The sequence below is a fragment of the Habropoda laboriosa genome, unplaced genomic scaffold (genome assembly GCF_001263275.1).
Source record: "Habropoda laboriosa isolate 0110345459 unplaced genomic scaffold, ASM126327v1 scaffold143, whole genome shotgun sequence".
Lineage (NCBI taxonomy): Eukaryota > Metazoa > Arthropoda > Insecta > Hymenoptera > Apidae > Habropoda > Habropoda laboriosa.
Genome location: NW_017100404.1, coordinates 1,962,107 through 1,985,104, shown reverse-complemented (window position 1 = coordinate 1,985,104; position 22,998 = coordinate 1,962,107). Strand labels below are relative to the sequence as shown.

At 37.3% G+C, this 22,998-nt stretch overlaps 1 protein-coding gene across 1 annotated transcript in view; it reads right to left on the bottom strand.

Moving 5' to 3' along the window:
• The window catches only part of LOC108575326, a 99,340-nt gene that overhangs the window by 1,987 nt on the left and 74,355 nt on the right, over positions 1 to 22,998 (bottom strand). Inside the window, exons 4-6 of the mRNA XM_017938092.1 lie at positions 17,850 to 17,987; positions 8,149 to 8,316; positions 808 to 1,134 (exon numbers count right to left, since the gene is read on the bottom strand). Of these exons, the coding sequence (XP_017793581.1) occupies positions 808 to 1,134; positions 8,149 to 8,316; positions 17,850 to 17,987 (633 nt within the window). The remainder of the gene's footprint in view (positions 1 to 807; positions 1,135 to 8,148; positions 8,317 to 17,849; positions 17,988 to 22,998) is intronic.

Below are 22,998 nucleotides of genomic sequence, written 5' to 3'. Positions count from 1 at the left end.
GTTTATTCAATCATTTCTGTCAATTAGCTGTAACTGAGTTACCAAATTCAATGTATTTATTTGAGTTTCAATATATTAAAAAATTAACAAATCGTGGAAAGAATTATTTTTTAATGAAACATAAAGTTTACATCAATTTTCCTCACAAACTACTTCGAATTACAATAGTTCAGCCCCGAGTTTACACTCGCTGTCCAGCCTAAATATTGATTTTTTATTCCTCGTGGAGACATTACTCCCATATTTTCCCATAGACTCCCATTACTTTCCAATTAATAAAATCAAATTAAAGAATAACTTTCAAAATCTCAGACTGTGTTCAAAACTGAGGCTCTCCCTTAAGAAAACACGTCCCGATTTTCAATCTCATTATACACAAAAATAACCACGTCCTTTCTCTCTCTCTCTCTCAATTCCATCCTACCATATTCGATTAACCAACCGTTGAATCAAAAGGATATTCATGCATCAGTCATGAAAAATTTCCATTTCTCCACCGGAGCAGAAGAGTGACTTTAACATCCCCCTAAATCACGAAGGAGAATGTGAAGGTCCGCGCGAGAGAGAGAGATAGAGAGAGTTAAGGAAGAAAATCTGGGTGCAAGGATTGAGGAGAGAGAGTTAAGGAAGAAAATCTGGGTGGGAGAATTGAGGAGAGAGAGTTAAGGAAGAAAATCTGGGTGGAAGAATTGAGGAGAGAGAAAGAGAGTTAAGGAAGAAAATCTGGGTGGAGAAATTGAGAAGGAGGAGATTTACACGGTGGTATATTTCCAGTTGGTGTGGCGCTCGAGGAGTTGAAATACTTGCCAGAGTGGGTAGATTGTCTGCCGGTGGAGGGTTGCGTGGTAGCGGATTGTGGTGCCCTGGCGGTCTGATCCTCGCTGCTGTGGCCACTGCTCGTGGCACTCATCGGACTATCCATGCTCCTTGCGCCGTTGTTCACGTTGACGTTGTTCCCGGCGCTGGCAAAACCGCGCGACGTCACCGGGCTCGGACTGGGAGAGAACAACGAGTGTCCAGCCGAGTACGCCTGAGTGGATTTTGTGTTTACGGGAGAGATACACGTGTTCTCCAGCGGTATACGACCCCGTGACTCCACGAGTCCTGGCGTGCTCTGACATCGTCCCATTGTGCCTGAAAGTTCGTATCGCGTGTATAGAATGCGGCACCGAGGCAGAATTACAATTTCTACATGGGAAAAGATTTTTGTGTCGAGTCTGATTCTACGTAGGACCGCGGAAGGTTAAATCTCTTTCCGCCGCTATTGGAGCCTATAGGCGCTTTGAAAATTTCTTCGCATTGTGCTGTTGGAGCCTTTTGGCACACTTCCAGGCTAATTTAACCCTTAATTTTTATCCTCTGCACACTCTACCCACGTTAATTCGATAAAACAAATTTTCAAATGTATAACGGGTAAAGAAGAAAATTTTGCGACCTTTGTGGAACGTCTGAATCCGCCACGCGCGTTGTGTACTGAAATTTGGCGCAGCGATAGGGTTGAGGGAACGTAAACTTGATAACAGCGAAAGTTATTTAAAAGAATGATAACAAGGCTCGAAGATTTTTACTAAAACTACACACGTGGAAATTTTCTAGCAAACTAATCCTTCTAATTTCTCAAAAAAAGAAACTCAAGTCGTTTGGTCCAATTTTAAAAAAATTGTTCTGTTTCAAAGGATGTGCCATTACTTTTTCACCCACTGTATGTACGTACGACCTTGATTTTCAGTGAAATAGACGAATGGTGTTTATTAGGTTGTTGCAGATTTTAAACGAGTTCGAGGTATCAATGAAACTTCTTCCACGTCCGTAGTTTTGGTAAAAAATGATATTTGTTAACCCTAGAACGGTCTTCGGGTCTTTTCTGACCCGTCGCCTTTTTATTCCTTTCTAAAAATTTTTTAATTAATAATTTTAATTTTTTCTAAACGTTTGCTGTTATCAAGTTTATGTTCCCTCAACCCTTTGCTGTCCTAAGTCGAATCACTCGATACAGGAATTTTTGCACCTTCAGATATCGTACAATGATAAATTATAAATTACAAACGACAATAATTGAAAAACTTAATATTCTATAGCTAATATTACGTCGAAATATCGAAGTAAACGCAAAATTACACGGTACTGCCCAATAGTGACCAAACGAGTGCGAACTAACTGAACTATTCACGCCGCAAAGGGTTAACGTTACATCGAAAGTTGATTATCTAGGTTCGTTTCTAAAGAAAAATGTTCGAGAACATCCGACCGAAGTATCGTGTTTTATTTATTCGTAACGTTCCACTGAAAAGCGATTTGGTATTCGAAATTTGATTTCATAAAAACGTTTACTTGCAGTTGACGTTGCATGGTGAGGTTCTTTGTGGCATCAACGCTATTCGATTTTATTTTCAGGTTCCCCCGCCTGGGAGCTTGTTGCAATTTCCGTTTTTGTAAAGGAAACACGGTTTTTATTGGATCGTGATATTTAGAAAGGCAGAATTGTTGTGAGTGCAGTTCTTCTTTCAAACGAGTTATGTAAAAGTACTTTTTACGCTTTTACATAATGTTGAATGTTAGAGAGAAGGTAAATGCAAACAGGAGTTTAACGCAATAATTTCATCGGTACTTAAATGTTTCACACGAAAGTATTGGAAAAATTGTTTGCAACGAAAAATAACAACGAACGATTTTTTTTTAGAAAAGTTCGAAAATACAGGAGATACAGAACGTAGATATGATTACAATCCAACTTGACTGGAAAACTTATGTCTTCCAATTGTTCGTCTGTAAGTGACTGTAATAATAAATTTGTAAAACAGCATTTCGACTGTTTCATTCTTTTTTTTATATAATACGAAGAATCGATTCCTCGTCCTCGGGGACAAGAGTATTACCTCGGCAATGCAGGCCCGCGCCCTCACTTCCTGGGACTTTCCCAGGGAAAAGGGGCTACTTAAGGGAGCCCCAAAAAAGGCACGAGGCCTTTTGTCGTAGACTCGCGTCGCCTACACTTCAAAATTAGGCTAAGCGTTATCGGATTCAAATACATATATTTTTACTAAACAACTTGCCCGAGTAATTACTTTACACCACGTCACTTCCAAAATGAAAAAAAAATTATTTTATTCACTAAATATTATACATATATTATACATGTATTTTTCTGCTTTCAAATTTTCCGTAAACGCATCACAAACCCCAAGTCTAACGATAACAAACACTTGAGTAATAAAATCGAACCGTCATCCAGTGTTTTATGAACATCGCTGCCGGTCTGTGAACGCGTTAATCTAACGCGCGACTCTATCTACGTTTCATCAATTTCTATGACGTTGTTTTATCGCGGAAAAATATCAACTGTAATCTAATTCCTTGAACGAGAATGCTTCGGTTACGCAACACAGCCGAGCAACCACGAACGATGAGCCAGCCAACGATCGAGCTTCGAATAAAACACGGCATGACGTATTGATGAAGATGAATGGTTTCCGGAGCTCCTCGATCCTTTGCTCGACCGTACTTCATTGATCCGGAGTGCGTGGATACACGGCGTGGCGTTAACGGTACGGTGGGATTTGTAACGCGGAAGGATGACGTAAGAGAGGTGGGCGTTTTCACCTGTCCATTCAAGGATCTTGTACGATTTAATCGGGACGAAGTAATTTGAAATTTCCGAAATGACGTTTTTCTGTGCTTCTAGGTAGATTGGGGATTTTTGTGCCAATTTATTTTTTGGGGAATGTAATTGGAAAGAAATAAATAGTAAATATTAACAGTGGGTTTAGGGGACGCGTTTCGAATTTCACGAGGAAAATTACAGATTTCTCTCTTATCACTTACGCGTATTATAAATTTTGTATAAATATATAATATCGCGTAGTTTCGTTTGTGAGTTAACAGCGTATAGTATGTTGTTTTAGAAAGATCTTGCGTGCGTTTATTTACGAAAAGTGAAGTATTTTGTGTAATACTTAAAAATATGTTTTAAAAATTTTAATTTTTTGGAATATTACATTTATTCAGATGAGATGGAGTATACGAAAAGTGAAAGAATAACGTAATAGAAATTTCAGTATTGAGAATTCTTTAAAAATTTAATTAGAAATCAGTTCAATTCAGATATTTGTTATCAATTAATCGCAGCTTATCTGATATTCAACAGAGAGCAAGGAAGTTCGAAAGCTTGGAAAAAGCGTTGAAGCCAGAGAAATTCGGAGGAGATAAATGCTTGTTCGAAAGAAAATGCACATTATTACGGTACATTAATAATCTAGCTGATATAAATGATGATTAATATTTCAACTGCGGGTTCTGCCGTCTCTCAAAACAGAGATAATTATACGTTAATAAGATTCGTTAGTATAACAGGTGGTAATGGTTCTAACGTTCTCCTTTTTCCTTTAATCATCGTAATAAATACTATTTTCCATATTCAAAGTAAAACGACAGCTGCTAGAAATCGTTAAAAAATTCTAATTACCAATCAGTATATCTAATAGATACAGCTAATATCTGATCTGTCGCGCAATGTACACAATTTTTACAACAAACTGAAATTTTCACCAGGTTTAAATTTTCAATTTTCACGCAAGTTTCTCACTGAAAATTTTCACGCAAGTTTCTAATTTACCCTTAAGAAACTCCAGTTTTACGACACGTCTTCAGCTATTGAAGGCGAACGAAATGAAATTCTACGAACTTTCAGTGATAAAAACTAAGAATTCTCCGGCGGGAAGTATACGAAAATTCAAATTAACGCGCCAAAATGTCGCGAACCCGGAAACAGAGCTTTTTTCTTCACGACCGTCATAATTCGTTTCGAAGAAACAGAAATATCGAACTTTCGTCGTTTCGAATGAACTATTATACTTAAAGCATACCAAATTATATAATAAAATGTGAACCTAGACATTAAGTCGCTAATAACCCATAAATGTGGTTGATGCGACTTTAAAGAACCAATTTAAAAAAAAATAGAGATATACATTTGCGACTGAATTCTGTGCAAAATTCCGCGCTTCGGATTATTACGATAATCGTCCTTTACGATAACTTCTCTACCGGCAAAGCGTAACACGAAACTCGGACTCTTTGAAGAACGCGATACCTAGGATTGCGGTAGAAACAAGATAAAAGTGAAACGTATCAACGATGACTTTTCCCGTTGTTCCACATCGAACCAAGCTCTCTCGCGTGTGTTTTTCCTCCTTCTCTCCTCTCTTGAAATTCATCTCAAGCTTGTTCGCTTTGTTCCCGCGGTTCGAGCCCTTTTGTTTAAGAACGGCCCCGTACTTCGGCAATGCCATCCAATCGTCCCTCATTTTCACCGCGGCGAGCTTCTTTAATTAAGCCACCGCCTTTCTCATTGTGCAGTCTCACTGCAGTCGTCGAGGATTACGCGCAAGCGTCCACGAAACTACACGTGTGTACACGCGTGTCGCAAGTTTCGCCGCCTCGAAGTATCCGCAGGATTCGATTCTCTCGTTCGAACGTTCGCGTCGCGAAGGTATAGTCGACGGAAGAAATGTGGCGGGGTAAATTGGAACGCTGTGACCGGCGATGCGAAGATTAGCAAGAGCGTTTAAAGGGAAAAGCACTTGATTTTTCGGAAATTTAAAACGAAGCAAGTGTTACGTGTATCCTTTTGCAAATTTTTGTGGTTATTCTGTCGTCTTTTGAGAACGTAAAAGTATTTTTTATAAGTGAAAATATACGTTTGTTGTGAAATAGGAGCACCGTGAAGAGAGCGCGTTGGAAAATGTCCTTTCCGATTGGCTGACTCGATATCAGACGTTGTAATTATTCAAAATACAAAGTGCGAACGTATTCTTAATCTGTAGACGTGTGGCTATCGTCTGGACTAGGATGACAAAGAAATATTGAGAAATAAAGAAATGGCAGGGTTTCGAAGAAATTGCTTTCGATTCTTAACAAAGAAAGTGATGGTTTTTTTGATCGCAAAGACTGAATTTTGGAAATAGTTGTACAATTCTGGGTCAGACGATGAAGCAACATCTAGTGAATATACCTGACAAATTTCGAGTGGATCGGACTTCTGGTTTCTTGGTAATCATGTCGGCCAGTTTCGAAAATGCTGTTTCGAGAAAAACGGCGTTTAAAAATCCCTTCCTCTGAAGGCATACATCTTTTGAGATTGTTTCAACCCGTCACAGTAGGAAGACCCCTTAATTCAAATAAATTTAAAATTTAACCCCTATGTTAATAACCGATAATTGTCGTCCACTTTAAGTAGTTTTCTCATAACAAAATTCTACATTGTTATCAATTTAATTATCACCACTCGATCGTACTCAAAAGCCGGAAAAAATTCATTTCTACACCTGTAATACACATCTGAGCTTCTATTTTCTACACTCGAAGCGTGAAATATAATAGCTTAGCGAAAATCGTTTCAAGCCCCAGCAAATTTCTCGGTGAACTTAGGTGCTTTTTTTTTTGCGAATTTATAATTACCGCAAGACTTGCTTGCATGGAGTACGGTATAATGAAATAACAGCCTGTACACTCAACTCCTTTCGGGTAAATCATAGCCGCAAGCTTGTTCAGCCTTCCTTAAAACCTAGATGGTGCTAAAGTTCGTGATAGACGAGCATGGCTTGCCACACGCAGAGCTTCCTTCTTTTTTACAAGCTTTTACATTCCATATTTATGACCCGTAAAATTTTCGGAGGTTGTTATTTACATAGCAAAGACGCAAGCATATTTTTGTCGGTGAAAAACTGACGTGTGCATGTGTGTGAACTTGAGAACGTGGTGAAAATATGAAAAATTAGAGCCTCTGGTGTAAACGGAAAATTTCTAAAAATTCTGATTTTTCTTAATAAATTCGCCAGTTTAACAGGGTCACTGCCACCGACGCAGCATGTGCGGACGAAAATGTATCGCCCAGCGTGCTATCGATTCTCTGGTGGCAGCGAACGTGTTGAATCAACGAACCATTACTAACGTAGAGCTTCGAATTGAATAATTTCCGAGTAAAAATAATTCATACTCACAATACAAAGATAATTAACCCTTTAACCTATGACAACGTGTCAGACTCGTGGCAGAGATTCTGGTGAAGATGTGAGAAAAATAGTTACTTTAGTAAGAAAAATTCATTGTAATTCTAACTTTCGTTTGAATTTCTAAGACTGAAGATTACTAAATGTAATTAATCTGTGACAGATTAGCTTTCGTTGCCTGATACCTACTAAAAAAGCAAATGGCTGACGCTTAGATGCATAGACAGAAAGGCAATCATACGTTAAGGGGTTAAAAAAACAAATTTAATCCTATCGAATAGTAACACTCGTGCAAATTTTGCAATGGCGCGAATTCAAATGCAAATCACGTTGAATTACGTTCAAGCTACGATCTACTAAACTAAAATCTACGATCACTTTAACGAGGCTGCCATAGAGAAGCTCATAGAAGATCGAAGAAGTTTGCGTTGGTGAAGAACCGAGAAGGGACAACGGGGGAGAGGAGATCAAAGGCATTTTCGAAGGAATCTCGATGCTACAGTGTGCTGGTCAACAGGCGTGACCAAGCAGTGGTGTTTTAATTAATTAATCCGGAAGTCGAGCGTAAAGCAAACGCTGCTTCTTGTCTTCTCCTTGGTCCCGCTACTCGCGAAAGAAAATTCCAGCTGCTAAGGTTACACGTTTTCCAGTGACAGTAAAAATCACAAGTGACATTTTATTTTGTCGGTTCGCAAACACGTTTTCTGATTTCTTGATTTTTCGAAGAGCTCCAAGGTGTACGGAATTTTATAAACAAATTTGGAATAACGGAACGTTTCTTGAGAAAATTTTATTCAGAGAAAAGTACGACTTGGCTTTCGAAATAGATCGTTTTGTTACACTTTTAACCCCTTTACTTATGACTTCTTTTCGTGATTACACATCTAAGAGTCAATTTTTCACCGTTTAATTACCGCATTAGATTTAAAAAAGCTGCATTTGGTAATATTCGATGTTGTAAATTAAAATGAAAGTTGCAATTGGAATTAATTTTCCTTACTAATACTTTCTTGTTTTTGTCGCATCTTGACCAGAATCTGCGTCACGAGTCTGACTCGTTACAATGCAAGGGGTTAATTACTACTCTACTTTTCATTTTGTGTTACAATTTTGCAATTAATAAATTCTAAAAAATTCTCACCTTTCTCGCGAAGCGCCTTCTTCGATTTCTCCAGTTTGTTCCACGCTTCCTCTTCCATCTTGGACCTAGCAGCAGGAAATTCCTTCAGCACGTCCAACAAGTCCTCCTTGTTTAGGACCAAGAGGTCCGTGTAGCCCACGGAGCGGACGCTGGCTGTTCGACGGTTACCTGTATCGATGTAGCCGTTTATTAGTTATCAGGATACGAGAAGCTTTCTCTTATACACGCTTAGAACCGATCAATCATTCGATCGTTCCTTAATTTCCACACACTGTTACCGTGTGAGCCTATCCTTAAACGTCGAGTGTACCTAGCGATACATCCTCGATACCATATCAAAGCACAACACCTTGGCTCGTTAGCCTTAAAAATCATGCTCGACAAAATTTCACTGGAAACCGACAAATTATGTTTTTGTTTCGTACGTATTGGTGTTTGTTTGTTCGATAGAGATTTCAGAGAGAGAGTAAGAGTATTTGAAAAGTGGCGGGAAAGTTTGTTTCCTTTTGAAATTTTGCGCTGTGGTCTCGTGAATGTGTGCGGTTTTTGAAGTGAAAAAATAGGTTATTTCGAAGAACGAATTTTTCGTGAAAATGTTAATTAACGAGTAAGTATGAACGAAAGCAGATATTGTTCGACAGTTTTGTGATTTAACCCTTTCGTGGCTAAATAGAGGAATGCATTGTTCCACTAGAGCACTCGAATGAAAATTGATCTCTAAGATGGGAGAAATATTCTTTCGATGAAAAAAAAATGGGAAAAAATTCAAAGGAAGTTTCACATTTGATTAAAAATTTTAGAGACCAAGGTATCATCTTACGGTCGTACTATTATGCACGTTTAAATGCATTTAAGTGTCAAATATGTACGTTCATGTCGAGAAAAGTATAAGTGATCTCGAAAAAGAAAAACCAGAAAAAAGTGGCATTTATGATCAAATTTTTCTTCCATCATATTCATCTTTTCGAACTGTTCAAATTGCGCATAAAAAAATTTTCTCGTAACACAACAGTCAGAGAAGATAATTAGGTGACCCACGATAAATTTTTCAGGCGAAACGAACAACGTTTCAACGTTGAACTGCTAACTTTCTATATCCTCGTCAAACTTAAAAGATTATCCTTTTAACTCTTCGTCCAACTTTACACTCGAGTTTTACACGGCGAATAAAGGAACGACGCGAAATGTCACTTTTTTCATCCTATTAGAGCGTAGAATTTTAAAGTGGGATTTCCGATTTTCGACAAACGCACGCGTCCCGCTTCCTTCTGTACTGCCACGATATGGAAATGCATCCTGATGTATATGGAAACACACCTGACTGTGTCTGTTGCACCTGCTTTGAAAGCAATCTGTCCGCAAACGCACGCGATCGATCTCCAAAATTGGGGTGGTAGAATTCGTACTTGTTTGCACTAGGAATTCACCGTGTTTACGACACGATCGCGCGAAGAATTTAAATTTTAAGATAACTTCGACGATCTTTCAACGAAAGACTAAACTAACAATCATATTTATTATTTTATATTTTTTTCATTTTTCCTTCAAACATAGGAAATTCGTCAATTTACACTATTCCTCTACCTTTAACAGTTTTCGAGATAAACTAAATTTGCCACCTCGAACTTTGAGACAAACTTTTGATTGCCGGTAAAAAAAGGAAAATCCAATATTTCTCCGAGTACTATCGTATACCAAATGTTTCGTTAATATCGATGATTATCACTTCGAGATGTTTCTTTGCAAGTATTAGATAATAACGTGTACTTAACATGTGGCGTCGCGTTCTCCTTTGATTATTCAAAATGTTCGCGCTAACGACTGTTACCCGCCAACTTAATCTTAGGTAACCAATTCGAAAATTTGTCTTGCTCGGAACGTTAGCAAATTTAGAATGCGCGACTCCGATCGCGACTCCTACTTGTGTCTCATCGAATGGCTGGAGAATGTGTTGTTCACACGAGAGAATCCTTGCGAATGTGTTTCTCGATCCCCGAATTTTTCTGGAGTCCTCCGTGACTCCCCCGCCAAGTGTAAGAAGGCACCGTTGATTGGTTTTTTCACGTACGCACAAATTACCAATCAACGTGCCCCTTGAGTGTCACTCACCCTTCCATTGCGCTCTTAGCGCGCTTTTCCTTGGAAGGAGTGGCGCCCTACCTGCGGGTGCGTGGAATCTTCGCTGTCCTCGCCAGGTCAACCCTCGGCCGAGAGTGCCGTTATACGCGCGTGTGGATTGACCCTTCAGGAATACCTGGTTTATGACACGTCTTCGGTTATCGAGGACGCGGAAAAGTCGAAATTCTAAAGGCATTGTTCTGTAAGAAATGACTTATTTTTTCGCGGAGCTACGAAGCGTCTTTGTTCTCAAAAATAACCTTCTCGTGCGAGCGTGCCATAAACCCGTTCAACGAAGACCCCATGCGTTCCGTACCTGCGCGACGGAATATAACACTTTGACGTCCGCTGTCACGTATATGTGACTTTACCGGCCGAGCGGTTTTCGGTTTTCGGCAGGCGTCACGCTGAAGTGACTGCATTTTCTTTTTTGACTGTAGAACGTGACATAAGTGGTTTGTATTCAATGTATTTTTCTTAAAAGATATATCGCAATTACACTCTAAAAGACGGCGAAAAGTGTCGGCGGTACGATCTAGGCGAGAGTCGCCTAGAAGAATGAAAGTGTTAAAGCACGATGTAAAATATTTTCGAAGTCTAAGTTTCTCAAACTTTAAGTGTTCCAAACTTCTACCATTTTACTTCGAAATGAAAATGGTAACTTATATCCTAGTTTCATATCCAAACTCCAGATTACGAATATTTTTACCATTTTTTTCCTCGAGATTACTTATCACCGTGAAAATCAAATATTTTGCCACGACACACATCTGTATGTGTAAAAAGAGTTCAAAGCATGAATGGTTTCATCGACACAGTGGTGTGGTTAATCCTGCTTCGCTTTAATTCCACTCTTCAAAATAACCCATTTCTTCGTTCTTCTCAAACGTGAATGTACTGCGTGAAATCCTTCTTCAATACCAGCCGAAACATTTACATTTAAGAAATTTCACACGTAAGTTCGAACACGAGAATGCATCCAGGTATCGTACATATGTTAACGAACTATCAACGGTGCAAACTTAATTGGCGAAGTGGTGAAAAAGGAAATAATTAACTGCGGTTCAATTGGACGCTTGCGATAGGGTAAAATATGTAAATAACAGTTCGAAGCATGCAACAATTTCGTATTGTGTACGGTTGTTAAACGCGGAGGAAATGTGAATTTATTCGAACGACCAATTAGCGCGACGCGCTTGTTAATGGTTCGAAGAGAAACGCAGTTATGCTCTTTCTTGTGTAAAAAGTGTACGCGTTAAGATTCTATTTTAATTCGATGGGAATTTAATACGTATGTACTGTAGAAACGCGAGTTACGAATTGCTGTTAATTTCGTTTCATCGGAATTAATTCTACTTTTGCGTCGTTTCTTACGGAATTATTCGCGATGATAATTGATTACCGATGACAAAATTGACACGATGTCGCTGATACTATCGAGATTATTCGCAATTGTACATTTCTGTACGGTGTTCAACGGGAAATTGTTACTTTAATTCATACTTCGATTTTCGTTTCATTTCCAAATTTCGTAATCGCAGAAATTTTTGAAAAAACTGCATTCGAAGATCCTCCGCGATGAATACTTGAAGAATATTTGAAAACAGTTCGAATTATCGTCACAACGCGTTTGTTTCTTTCACTCCTTCGATTTTCGTTTCCTTTGAAATTTCGTATTTGCCAAAATTTTTTTTCGCGATAAATATCACGTTATTTAAAGATCCTCCGTGACGAATATTTGAAAAACGTTTGAAGCATCTTCGTAATGTGTATGTTTTTTAAAAAGTATATTGCAAAACTTCAGGTGAATATTCTGTAATTATTTTCACAACAGTGCTGGGTGTTAATGATAAACAGTGTAATACAAAATACCAAGCGATTAATATTTAAGGAAGGTAGTCATATTCAATCTAAAATAGACGTAGAAAAATTTTTGCACAATTCATATTTTACAAGCAAAAAAGGAAAAAAAATAATTGCAATTCCTGACTATCCCTCCTGATTGAAAATGATCTATTTAATGACGTAGATCGCCTAATGTACAGTAAACTAACTACGATAATCAATGGTACGGACGAATACAATACGAAATCTGAGTGCAGATTAATCACATCTGTGAAATGAGCACGCATAATTGCAGCATTAAGTTACAACAATTATTAAGAGATTACGTTCAGAAATGGTAATGAAGAATCGTGAGAGGTATAGTAATACACGAACAGTGCACTCAATAACAATAAGCATACATACGCTACCGGCCAAAAGTTTCGAATCACCTCCCACTTTTCATCGACATTAAATCTGCTGCTAATTTCTTATAGATTTGAAGTTTATCTCAATTCTACTTTTATCAATTTATCTCGTACCAATTGATTCGAAGGATAAAAAATTCTCAAAGTCGCTGACTTTTTTCTGTAAATTTTTGTGTAAATTGCAATGCACGGTGATTCCAAACTTTTGGCCGGTAGTGAATATACGAACGCAAAGGAAATATTTGCCAATTTAATTATATGCAAAATTTCTTCATTTATCGTAGATTATTACTGCACTGATAACTGCTAAAAAAATAAGGTAAGTTAGCAAAATTATGTATACCATGCATCGTAGTATTTAATATAGAAAATTAAGATAATTTTGATTTTTCCATCGAATCGTACAATTTCTTCTGTACAAATTGATTTTTGCTATTAATTCTGCGGACCTGTGATATTTCACGTTTAGGAAGTTATTTTAATATGCAATATTTACACGATTTTCTGTCATCCTTTTATACCGGGTGGTTTTAGAAACTGGGCCAAGCTGTAAACTCTATTCGAAGTGAAGATGAAGAAAATTGATAGAAGGAAATGGCACCTTATTTAGTGACTTTCTATCCTTCTGCGTCGTGGTCTTTCTCGAAAGATATATCGAGGTACCAGGGAGATATGGTTTGTAATTTTTCTCATATGCTATTGTGATTTATTTTACATAAATTGAGCATTTCTTATTGTTCTGTGGTGAAATGTGTTTATCGAGAAGTGAATAACAGAATTTGATAAATGTACAGATGGAGTGTAATGTAAATGGAACGTTGATCAATTCTTAAAATGAAATTGATCAACTAAATAAACTCGAATGTTATCAAAAGTTAATGTAAAATTTTTTACAGATGGGATATACGGAGATTTTTCTGAAAATGAAGTAAATATAATAAACAAACTCAGATGTTGTCAAAAGTTAATGTAAAATTTTCTTTACACTTCATATAAGGTGTTCCAATATGTACATTCGTATTATAATAAAATAATTTTACGATATAAAATATCGTGCGTGTGAAATAATAAAAAAATTCGATTTTGTGTATAAGATATTCAGTATAATTAAAAATATACGATCGTACCTTCTAATTACGCTAATGCATCTTTAAAAAGTAAAAGATGAAATTCATGTTACGTCAATGGTGCTTTCAATTAGTCAAACTTAATTTGTACTTAATGAAAATGACATCTTAGAAATTTATGTGGTTTACATTCCATAAAAACTGAATCTATGTATTATTTAATAAATAAAATTGATGTACAATTTAAATGTATTTATTTAATCCTTTGTTTTTATAAAGTACTCCTATAAGTATTTTATCAGTCCAGTAAATGGAAAAATCAGTTCGATACCTCGAGAAAATCACACGTACGCCTCCATATCCTTAGAAAAAGATCTATTCAGCGTGAAATAAATTTATACCAAGAAATATGTGTCCAGTGATAGATAGATTGATGGAGAGAAAAATGGTTCCAAAGGAGAAATTCACTACTTTAACATCACTCTACGCTTATCGCACATCCGACAATTTAAAATCATTCATTTATTCCCAAATCCTCCATTAGCGACGTTAATAAAGTGATCAATCATGACCGACTGATGGTACGAATACTGAACACGATTCAAACTCTAATTCACCAAATCTTAAGGGATCTCTCTATTGCGACGGTCGAGAAATCAGTCGATCTTTCGGAATTTTTTGAAAGAAATCTACCAGATGGATTAATCTGAAACTTTGTACATTCATTAAAGTACACTTCCCGAATACTCGGTACTTTTTTTCGCGTTGAAATATTTCTTTATTTAAGAATGACAGCGATTCTGCCGGAGCGCCGAAAAGAAATTCCAATTCACCAAATCTCAAGCAATTTCATTTTACTTCCTCGCTTAGTTCCATCGTTCCACCGTTTTCCCTTATTTCACTGGACAGCGAAACGATAGTTTCTTACAATCGTCACGGAATATTAACATAATCGGCGATAACAATTAAAACGTGTACAGAAGAAACTGTCTTCCTACAAAAAGCTCGATGTAAAGCACTGTAATTTGCGTCTCACGCGATTACACACTGCAAATACTTCCTTCCGTCCAGTGAAGAAAAAATAAAAAAAAAAAATAAAAGAGGAGAAAGTTAAGTAAGTACACAAGTAAGTCTCAGCACGTCACAGAAGCAAATCGATCGGCGATACGAAACTACATCGTAGAAGGGAGTTATTAAAGAATGGATAAAGGGGAGCAGCAGCGTGTCCAACTTTTCAAATGGATGAATTTTTTTCTCTTCTGAACTAAGTGATCTAATTTTACTACGTAAAGCGAGGTGAAAAACAGGAGTGATTAAAAAAAAGGTGTATCTTTGTCCGGATGAGAATCGATCGACCGACACGTCCCACACTCACACACACACTCAAACACATGCACACACACACGATTGATTTTCCCTTCTGTCGCAAAAGAGAGAGAGAGAGAGAGAGAGAAAAGCCTTGCCTCGTGTATTTTCGGAATGTTCGTATTTTTATCACGGTCGAGGCCATGTTATAAAATATCATTTATTTTCGTACACGATATCCATTACGTTTCAGTAGGTCGTGTCGGTTTATCGGCTGGAAGACAATAATTGATAAAAACAGAGTGTGTGAGAGAGAGAGAGAGAGTGGGGCAAAGGCTAAAAAGGGCAATACGTGTCACGGGCCTTGTTCAAAACGCATCGACGATCTCGCAACGACTTTGTCCCATGGATTTTCTCGTTTTTTCTCTAATTCAGTTTCACTCATTATTTTGTTCGGAAAAATTGAAACAGACGAGAGACACAATTTTTGTTACACACACGCGGTCGTTGAGAGCAACGTGTGTGTCGTGGCCTCTGTGAATATGACACGGAAGGAGGAGGGAATATTTTTTTAAATAATTAGCATATATGCGAATGCATATTTATGACGAGCTTGGAACGAAATAACGGATCCCTCAATTTCATTTTTTTCTTTCCAGTTGAATCGTTGGTCTTTTTTTTATAAATTTTGTAACAGATAGCAAATAAACGAGGAAAATGAAAAAAGAGAGATTCTGTTTATCTTCGTCGGTGATTTCGTCGTTCCCTTGCGTATTTTTGTTGAGAGAAATTGTTTGCAAAATTTGTTATTTCAGCGAGATAAAGCGACATATTTTTTCTTTTTTATTCAAATAACTGCTCGAGTTTGAAGGTATTGTGTATTACTCTGAATCTGAATTTTTGATCCGTTATTTCCAATTTTTCATCGGTGTTATTGTGTTTTTATTACCGTTCATCTTTCTGAATTCACGAAATCACGATGAAATGGGGTATTTATAAAATCTGCGGGGAATAAGATGTGCGTTGAAATAAGAAAATAATCGAATCTGGAATGCAAAGCTGATTGTTTACGTAGATTAGTTAAAATGAATTTTAATCGAAAGGAAAATTGTTTCAATGAGAAGTATATAAATAATTGGAGGAATTATTCGCCACATTTTGATTTGTATTAGTCTGCCTTTAACATAAATTACACTCCTTTTTTTCCATAATTAAAATACTGTTCTGCTGTTATAATTATTACGGAATATTGAAATTGCGCTAGAAAAAATAGAAAGAAAAGTTTAATACAGTATGACGAAGTTTTAACTCGTTTCGTCAATAGTTACGCAAATTTTCAAATTTAACAAAACATTGTTTAATTATTCCGAAAATTTCAGACGTTTCAATTTTTCCTCAGTTTTTCATTAATAATAAATCTACCGAACACCTTCGAAATAAAGTAACGAATCGATCATCGTCAGAGAACTTTCTTAATTTCACCAGGAATTTCCGAGATTTGGGAAATCTGTTCGATAACAGCTAGCGAAAAGTATTCAAATGTGAAAACGAAGGGAGCTATTCAAATTGGAATAACAAAGCGAGTGTCGGTTATTCAGATTCATTGAATGCATGATAGCCATGGGTCTCTCTATATCGATACTGTACTACCGTACAATTTTTCTTTTTTTTTCTCGCCGATGTTTGCAGATGCAGGTTTAACGAAAACATTTTAAATGTTTCATCACAGAAAAGCCGGCGTTACAGATGAATTTCCATACTGTGATCAAAGTTATACAAAAAATGATCTGTAATTCGTTTCATTCCCTTGCTTGCAACAGCAAACAGACGAGTAAAACTAAAATTAATACGGTGTATTTAATTTGCACGAGAAAATGTGCGATTAACAAATTAGTGAAAACAGTGAACAGAAAAAAGAAATACACGAAAGAGTAGGAATAACGCGAGATTCACATAGAAATGGAGAAAATTTCAACTTATAGACCTTTCACACACTTACAATACAACTAACAATTTTCTTAATCTTCGAGAACGTATACTAAACTACCATTACCTTGCTACCTTCTGAAACATTTACCAGCATACCTGTATTCTTCTACTTCTCACAGCTCACGCCACATATTTCAACGCTAAGAACGACCTGCTGGGTCAAAAATGACCCATTAGCAATTTTCTCAAAGAAAGCCAAAAAATAGTGAATACAGTAATGTCTCCACAAGTGTCAGTCTGCAAGGAACCTAAACCTGACACTTGTAGAGTCAGGGACTACGTTTCAACATGTTAAAAAAAATTCCAGATGAAAAAAAGTAAAATTAAAGAAATTATATTTTTCTATTATGATTTGTCGAGCCGTGAAATCTCGTAAAGGGAACCGACTGGTGTAGAGTTACACGCTTGACTGACTGCGAGCGAGATAACATAGGCGCAGCAATGACGCAGACCTAGGCGTAGGACCGTCTATACTGACACTTGTAGAATCCAAACTGGCTGACACTTGTAGAGACATTACTGTATTCCATACATTTACAATTGTCGAACTTCATTTTCTGCCATGTACACTTCCATCTCTACCGATACGAATCTAATTTTTTCCAATCACAGTTGAGTTACATTAAAAATTCACTTCTGAAAAGTCGCCAATGGGTCACTCTCGACCCGGTCACCGATTCCAGCGTTGAAAACGCGTGGAACGTGCGTTTGTTCGTTGCGTGAACGTCGAACACGGGTTGTAGGTGGATATTCGACAATATAGGAACGTCGGTGACAGAGACAGTATGATAGTGAGAAAGAAAAAAGGAAGGAAGTTACTAGAAAGATCGGTTTTAGATCGGCTCATACCGGCTCGACGGCTTGCCCTCAGAGTGGTAAGAACGTGAAACGTGAAAACGTGATCGTGAAATACGAGGGAGACAGCTCACGGGGCCCTTGGTCCGCTTGGAATATTTACCGCACTCTTTACCTGCAGTCCCCATATTGAGTATGCTGATCTCTCCGAAGTAGGAACCAGCCCTAATTGTAGCTAGCACTGTATCCCCATTGTCAGTCACCACGTGCAGCCGGCCTTTGTTCACTATGTACATCTCCTTCCCTACCTCACCTGGAACAAAATTCGTGGCAACCTGGTTAACACCCTTTCGACTTGTGATTTTTCCAAGGATTCGCGCAAGTGAACGTTCGAGTTATTTGTTACTTCGACACATTGCCAACCGATGCGGTAGATCTACCATTTTCTACTGTATCGTTTACATAGAATATCTCGTTCTCGTTTCATCTTCGTGTTTTCAAAAATATTGTCGATGCAACGAACCATCGTTGAATTTTGCATTCAATCTTCCTAACACAGATTAGTTTAGCAGTGTTTTTAGAATTCGTTTTTGCAATCTTAGACGTCTGTTCAGTTACGATTCGTTCGGTTGGCAAAGTGTTGACAAAGCTAATGGTATCGTAGAATCCTTACAATTTGACGACTCTCAGACTTACAAATTGAAATTTAAATTTTGAATTAAAATTGATCCTTATTACTGTTATTACAGTAATTTGTGTAACTGTTTCTGTCGCACCTTCATCAGAATCTCTGTACGACTCTTTGTTATAAGGAGAGTGGTTAAAAGAGTTGTGATCCAAATATTTCACACCTGCGATTTTAACCCTTTCGTTGCTATCAGTCGCCTGTAGGCGTTTTAAAAATTTCCTAGCACTTGTAGCGCACTTTCTGAATTTAATACTTAATTTCATCCTTCACATACGTCCACCTTAATTTAATAAACCGAATTTCAAAACGATCCGGTCGAAACAATAAATTTTTCTGACGCACGTATTACTCTGTATATTTGATCGTTGGCGATTAAATTAAAAAAACAGAACACTCTAACATTTTTAAATAATAAATTACGTTAAAGACCGAAAGTAAAAGAATTTATCATTCTCGTTAAAAACAGGAGCTTTACATGGATCAGAGTGAAGAAACAAAATGAACATCGTGGATCCCTATTGTCGCAATTAACAATTACGAATTTTAATCCGTGAAATTAACGTTGGGAGAAGACATTATCGTGAAAATTTTCAGCACTAACGTTTCATTAGTACGCTTGCCGGATAATAAGGCATTGCACACCCTACTTGCATCTGTGACGGTACAAGCAGTTAGGTATTTCCCATGCTCGAGACTTCTCCCGTCTCTGTTATATTCATCATCCTGTGTCTACCTTGCTCAATTGCACTACTTACGTGGATTAAACCTACATCAAGCAACGTCAAAATCTGATTTTCTATGCATATTCCGAAAGGCACACTTACTACTTACCACGGGATTACTTCTCTTCGAATAAATTCCAAGATACACGGCGAAAGTATTGTGCACAAGTGAAAAAAGATGAAACAAGCGAACAATATTAAATTATTTTTACGTTTTAAACAGGTTTCGATAATTTTCTATATAAATATAATTGCTTAGGAATTTAAATCGAATTTAATTTTACAAGTAAATATTGTTAATTTTCAATTTTCTTAAGGTAGTTCCGTTATCTTTGTTACTTCAAATATTCACTGCTTTTATGAATAATGAGAAATATCAGTGGAAATTATTCAGTTGGAAAAATTCATCATTTTTCTACTTTTCTTTTTTCAGATTTTAAATTACCAACATATGGTAATGTATTTCTCTATATATCAAGTGTACAATGATAAATTAGTCGTGTTATATTTTTCACGATCTTTACGAAGAATTTCCAATGGCTTTAAGTGTTTTCTTTCAGAAATAGTCGAAGGTGTTATTGCTGCATTGAAAAACAGTACGCAACGTCCTTGAAAATATCGTGTAAATTCATATATTAACATAAATGTGTAATTCGTGTACACGTATGAATAATCATTAAGTGTTTGAAGTATTACTGCATAACAAAAGTTGTAACATTAATGCAGAATTGTATTCTTTAGAACAGCGTATAATACAAGTGTACTTAATGAATGCAGCAGAAAACGAGAATAAAGAGCTTTGTTTATGTTAATGCTGGTGTAGTCGCAGAAAAACTTTACAAGAATGCATCGCAATTTATATACAAGCCTTCTGTGGATTTATATAAAATAAAATAAAAATTTTATGCTACTACCTGATTCCTTTTCTGAGTTATGGTTATCTCTTTGTTACATTAAGGATTTTATTCTTTAAAGAAAATGAAAATACTTTACGCTGTTTTATCAAAAAAAAATATGGAACAGTTTCCTCATACGAATTTTTATTTCTGCAAAACTTAATTTTCAAGACAAACACTGATTAAACCTTCGCCTTCAGCCAGCCGCAAATCTAAAGTAACAACAATAATAATAAAAGAAAAAAATCTACATTTCATTTACTAATTCCTTATCACAACTCAACACTCGTCATCGATCACGATCGTCCGTCGAATATAAACTAAACAAGCAAAGTAATCGGATTAATTGCTCTTCGAATTTTTCCTTCAAATTTTCCCCTTGTTTACCACCCCTCAGGCGTACAAGCCTGAATTTTCCGCAGCAGGAAAGCTGCTCGTAAATCGAGCATCGCACGGGGCAGGCAATTCGTGCCAGTATATTAGAAGTTATAACTAGGTCGGAGGCGTTTCGTAGAGCGACGATTCTAGTCCCGACGAGAAAAGAACTTGCGAACAAGGCTACGTGATTTTCTAACTCAAGCTGACGGTCAGTATTTCCCCGAGACAACCGAGCAATAAGCGGGCGCGCCGCGCGGTTCGACTAATTCTCGCGAAATCCCCTTCGTACACGTCCTTCACGATGCCCGAAAAAGAAAGGTTGAAACGCAACAGGGTGGCTCGCGTTGTTGAAGAAAGTCGCGCGAGAAGTCGAGCGGAGGTTTGCGGGCGAAGTAGTAACGGTCGGCCATAAGTCGGATTGAACTACGTTGACGCCAACTGCGCGACAGTGATATAGTCGGAGTAAGGTCAAACTTGGATTAAACTGTGGCTGGTGGATGGGTATTCTGTTCTTATTGTTAATCATGCACATTTGTAGATTAGGTTCCTCGTGTACGCTGCTGTTCGTAGGTATTAGAGCAGGCTACAGCGTGGTTGGAGGATAATAAAATTAAAGAGAAAAAGTGCAATGAAAGGGAAAGAAAGGGAGTGCAATGAGAGGAGAGTAGGAATGGGTCAGTTAGAATTGTTGATTATAAATGTACATGGTTAGGTGAAATAGGTAGGCAAAGAATGAGTGTGTGAGTGAGAAGACAAAATGGAGGGTGAATGGATAAGGAAATAATATAAACCAAGTCCTTTTCATAGCCACGAGGGTGAAAATAAATTAATAAATCATAATAGAGTGTGAAAAGTAGTATGATTTAAATTGGATTTTTCCGAGAATGTAAATTTTTCTCGCGAGTGGTAGATTTGTATACGATGGCTTGGTTAAATTTCGTAAATTTGCAATAATTTTCGAATAATCACGATACCACGAATATTTTTCAACTGATAGCTATCATACGAGAGAAGTTGCTCTCTTTACCAAATTTTTTAAATTTGCAATGGTTTTCACGTAATGACGATACCACTTTTTTTTTTTAAATTGACAGCTATAATTATGTTTATATTATACGAGAGAGATTATTACCAGGATAAAAAAAAAAATGAAAAAGTCCCAATTTCGTGCTCATTTTCAAACTGAAAAAAAATTTGTTCCATGCGGTTAATGTAGAAGCATCTCTTCTTTCGGTATAGTAAAGGCAAAAGAGGTTAAAACGAATTTAAGGTGCAGTACACTCATATTGCAGACGCAAGTCGATCGCCAAACGGAATACTAAAATAGAGAGCTCTTTCCGCACGAACGATTGACGAAAAGAAAAAAAAAAAAGAAGAAGAAACACGCGATTTGTTTCGGGAAAGCTACGGAAAAGTCGGGTGTTCGTGGATGAAGTAGTAACGTCGGCTATAAGTCGGACTAAACGCGGCTGACGCCAACTGCGCGGCAGTGATGCACTCGAAGTAAGGTCGGCCATCAAACGGAAGCATCTAGCGCGGTAGGAAACGGCTGCTGCCACGTTCCAACAGTCATGCGGCAGTCGTTTCACAAGGACGATGAGAGACTACGGAGAGAAGGGAAGACGACGACTTCTTTTTCTGTTCATCCCTTTCGTTTCCATCCTCCAAGTCCTCCCGTTCTCCCGGGAGAAGGAAAATTATTTGCCTGGCTGCTCACGTTCGTTCGCACGAGCCACCCAAGAAATACTGACCGATCGCTGACGTATCTAACGAAAACCATTCCACGCTTCACTGGCTTTTGATTAAACCGACGATTTTATTCACTTAGATCTGTTTCGTTTCTCTCAATTTTTCGTTTTTTTTTTAGATGTGCACTTGAAAGTGATTCAAGTTACAAGATTGATTACGTAGTTTAGATATTGTGCTTTTTGTTTTGTAGGAAGAGTATCGAGATTCTGATTTAAGTTTGACTGAATTTTCATTATTATGGGATATTAGATTTCAGTGGAATTATTCGTTTCTTTTCATTTTCTCCTGTAATTTTCATAGGCGAATGTATCTGTTCTATATAGGAATTAAAGTATAAAATAATTCGTATTAATTGTTTATTGAAATAATTCAAAATTTAATTTGAAATTGAGAAGAACAGTTGGAGTTCTTGACTTCTCGAAATGAATGGAATCTTGTATATAAATTGTAAGGGTAAATGATGTATTCGTGCTAATTTCTTTCCCACGATATCATTTGAAATATTGAAATTTACGCCTCGAAATTCCAAACGTTCAACAGCGACAGAAATCTCAAGAAGCGGTCACGTCTGAGCAAGACAAAGATTGCTCGCGCTCCGTTATCAGGCGCACGTTTCGTCGCTAAACGACGAAAGCGCGAGCTGCTGAAAAACTCCCGGGGAGATAAGATTTCATAATGAAGGAGGGGAATTTTTTTTAGCAAGCTGTAGACAGTCACTCGGCTTGAATAATTCTACCGATCGGCGTTGGCGGCCGGTTATCTCACGGAATAAAGTATTTCGCTCATAACTGCGCCTTCTGGATATGCTATTGGCAACGAGGCCAAGTGGAAAGGGTAGGCAATCACTTTTCAACCCCCTGCTAGCCAGGGTACATCTCTTGGCAGGGTTCC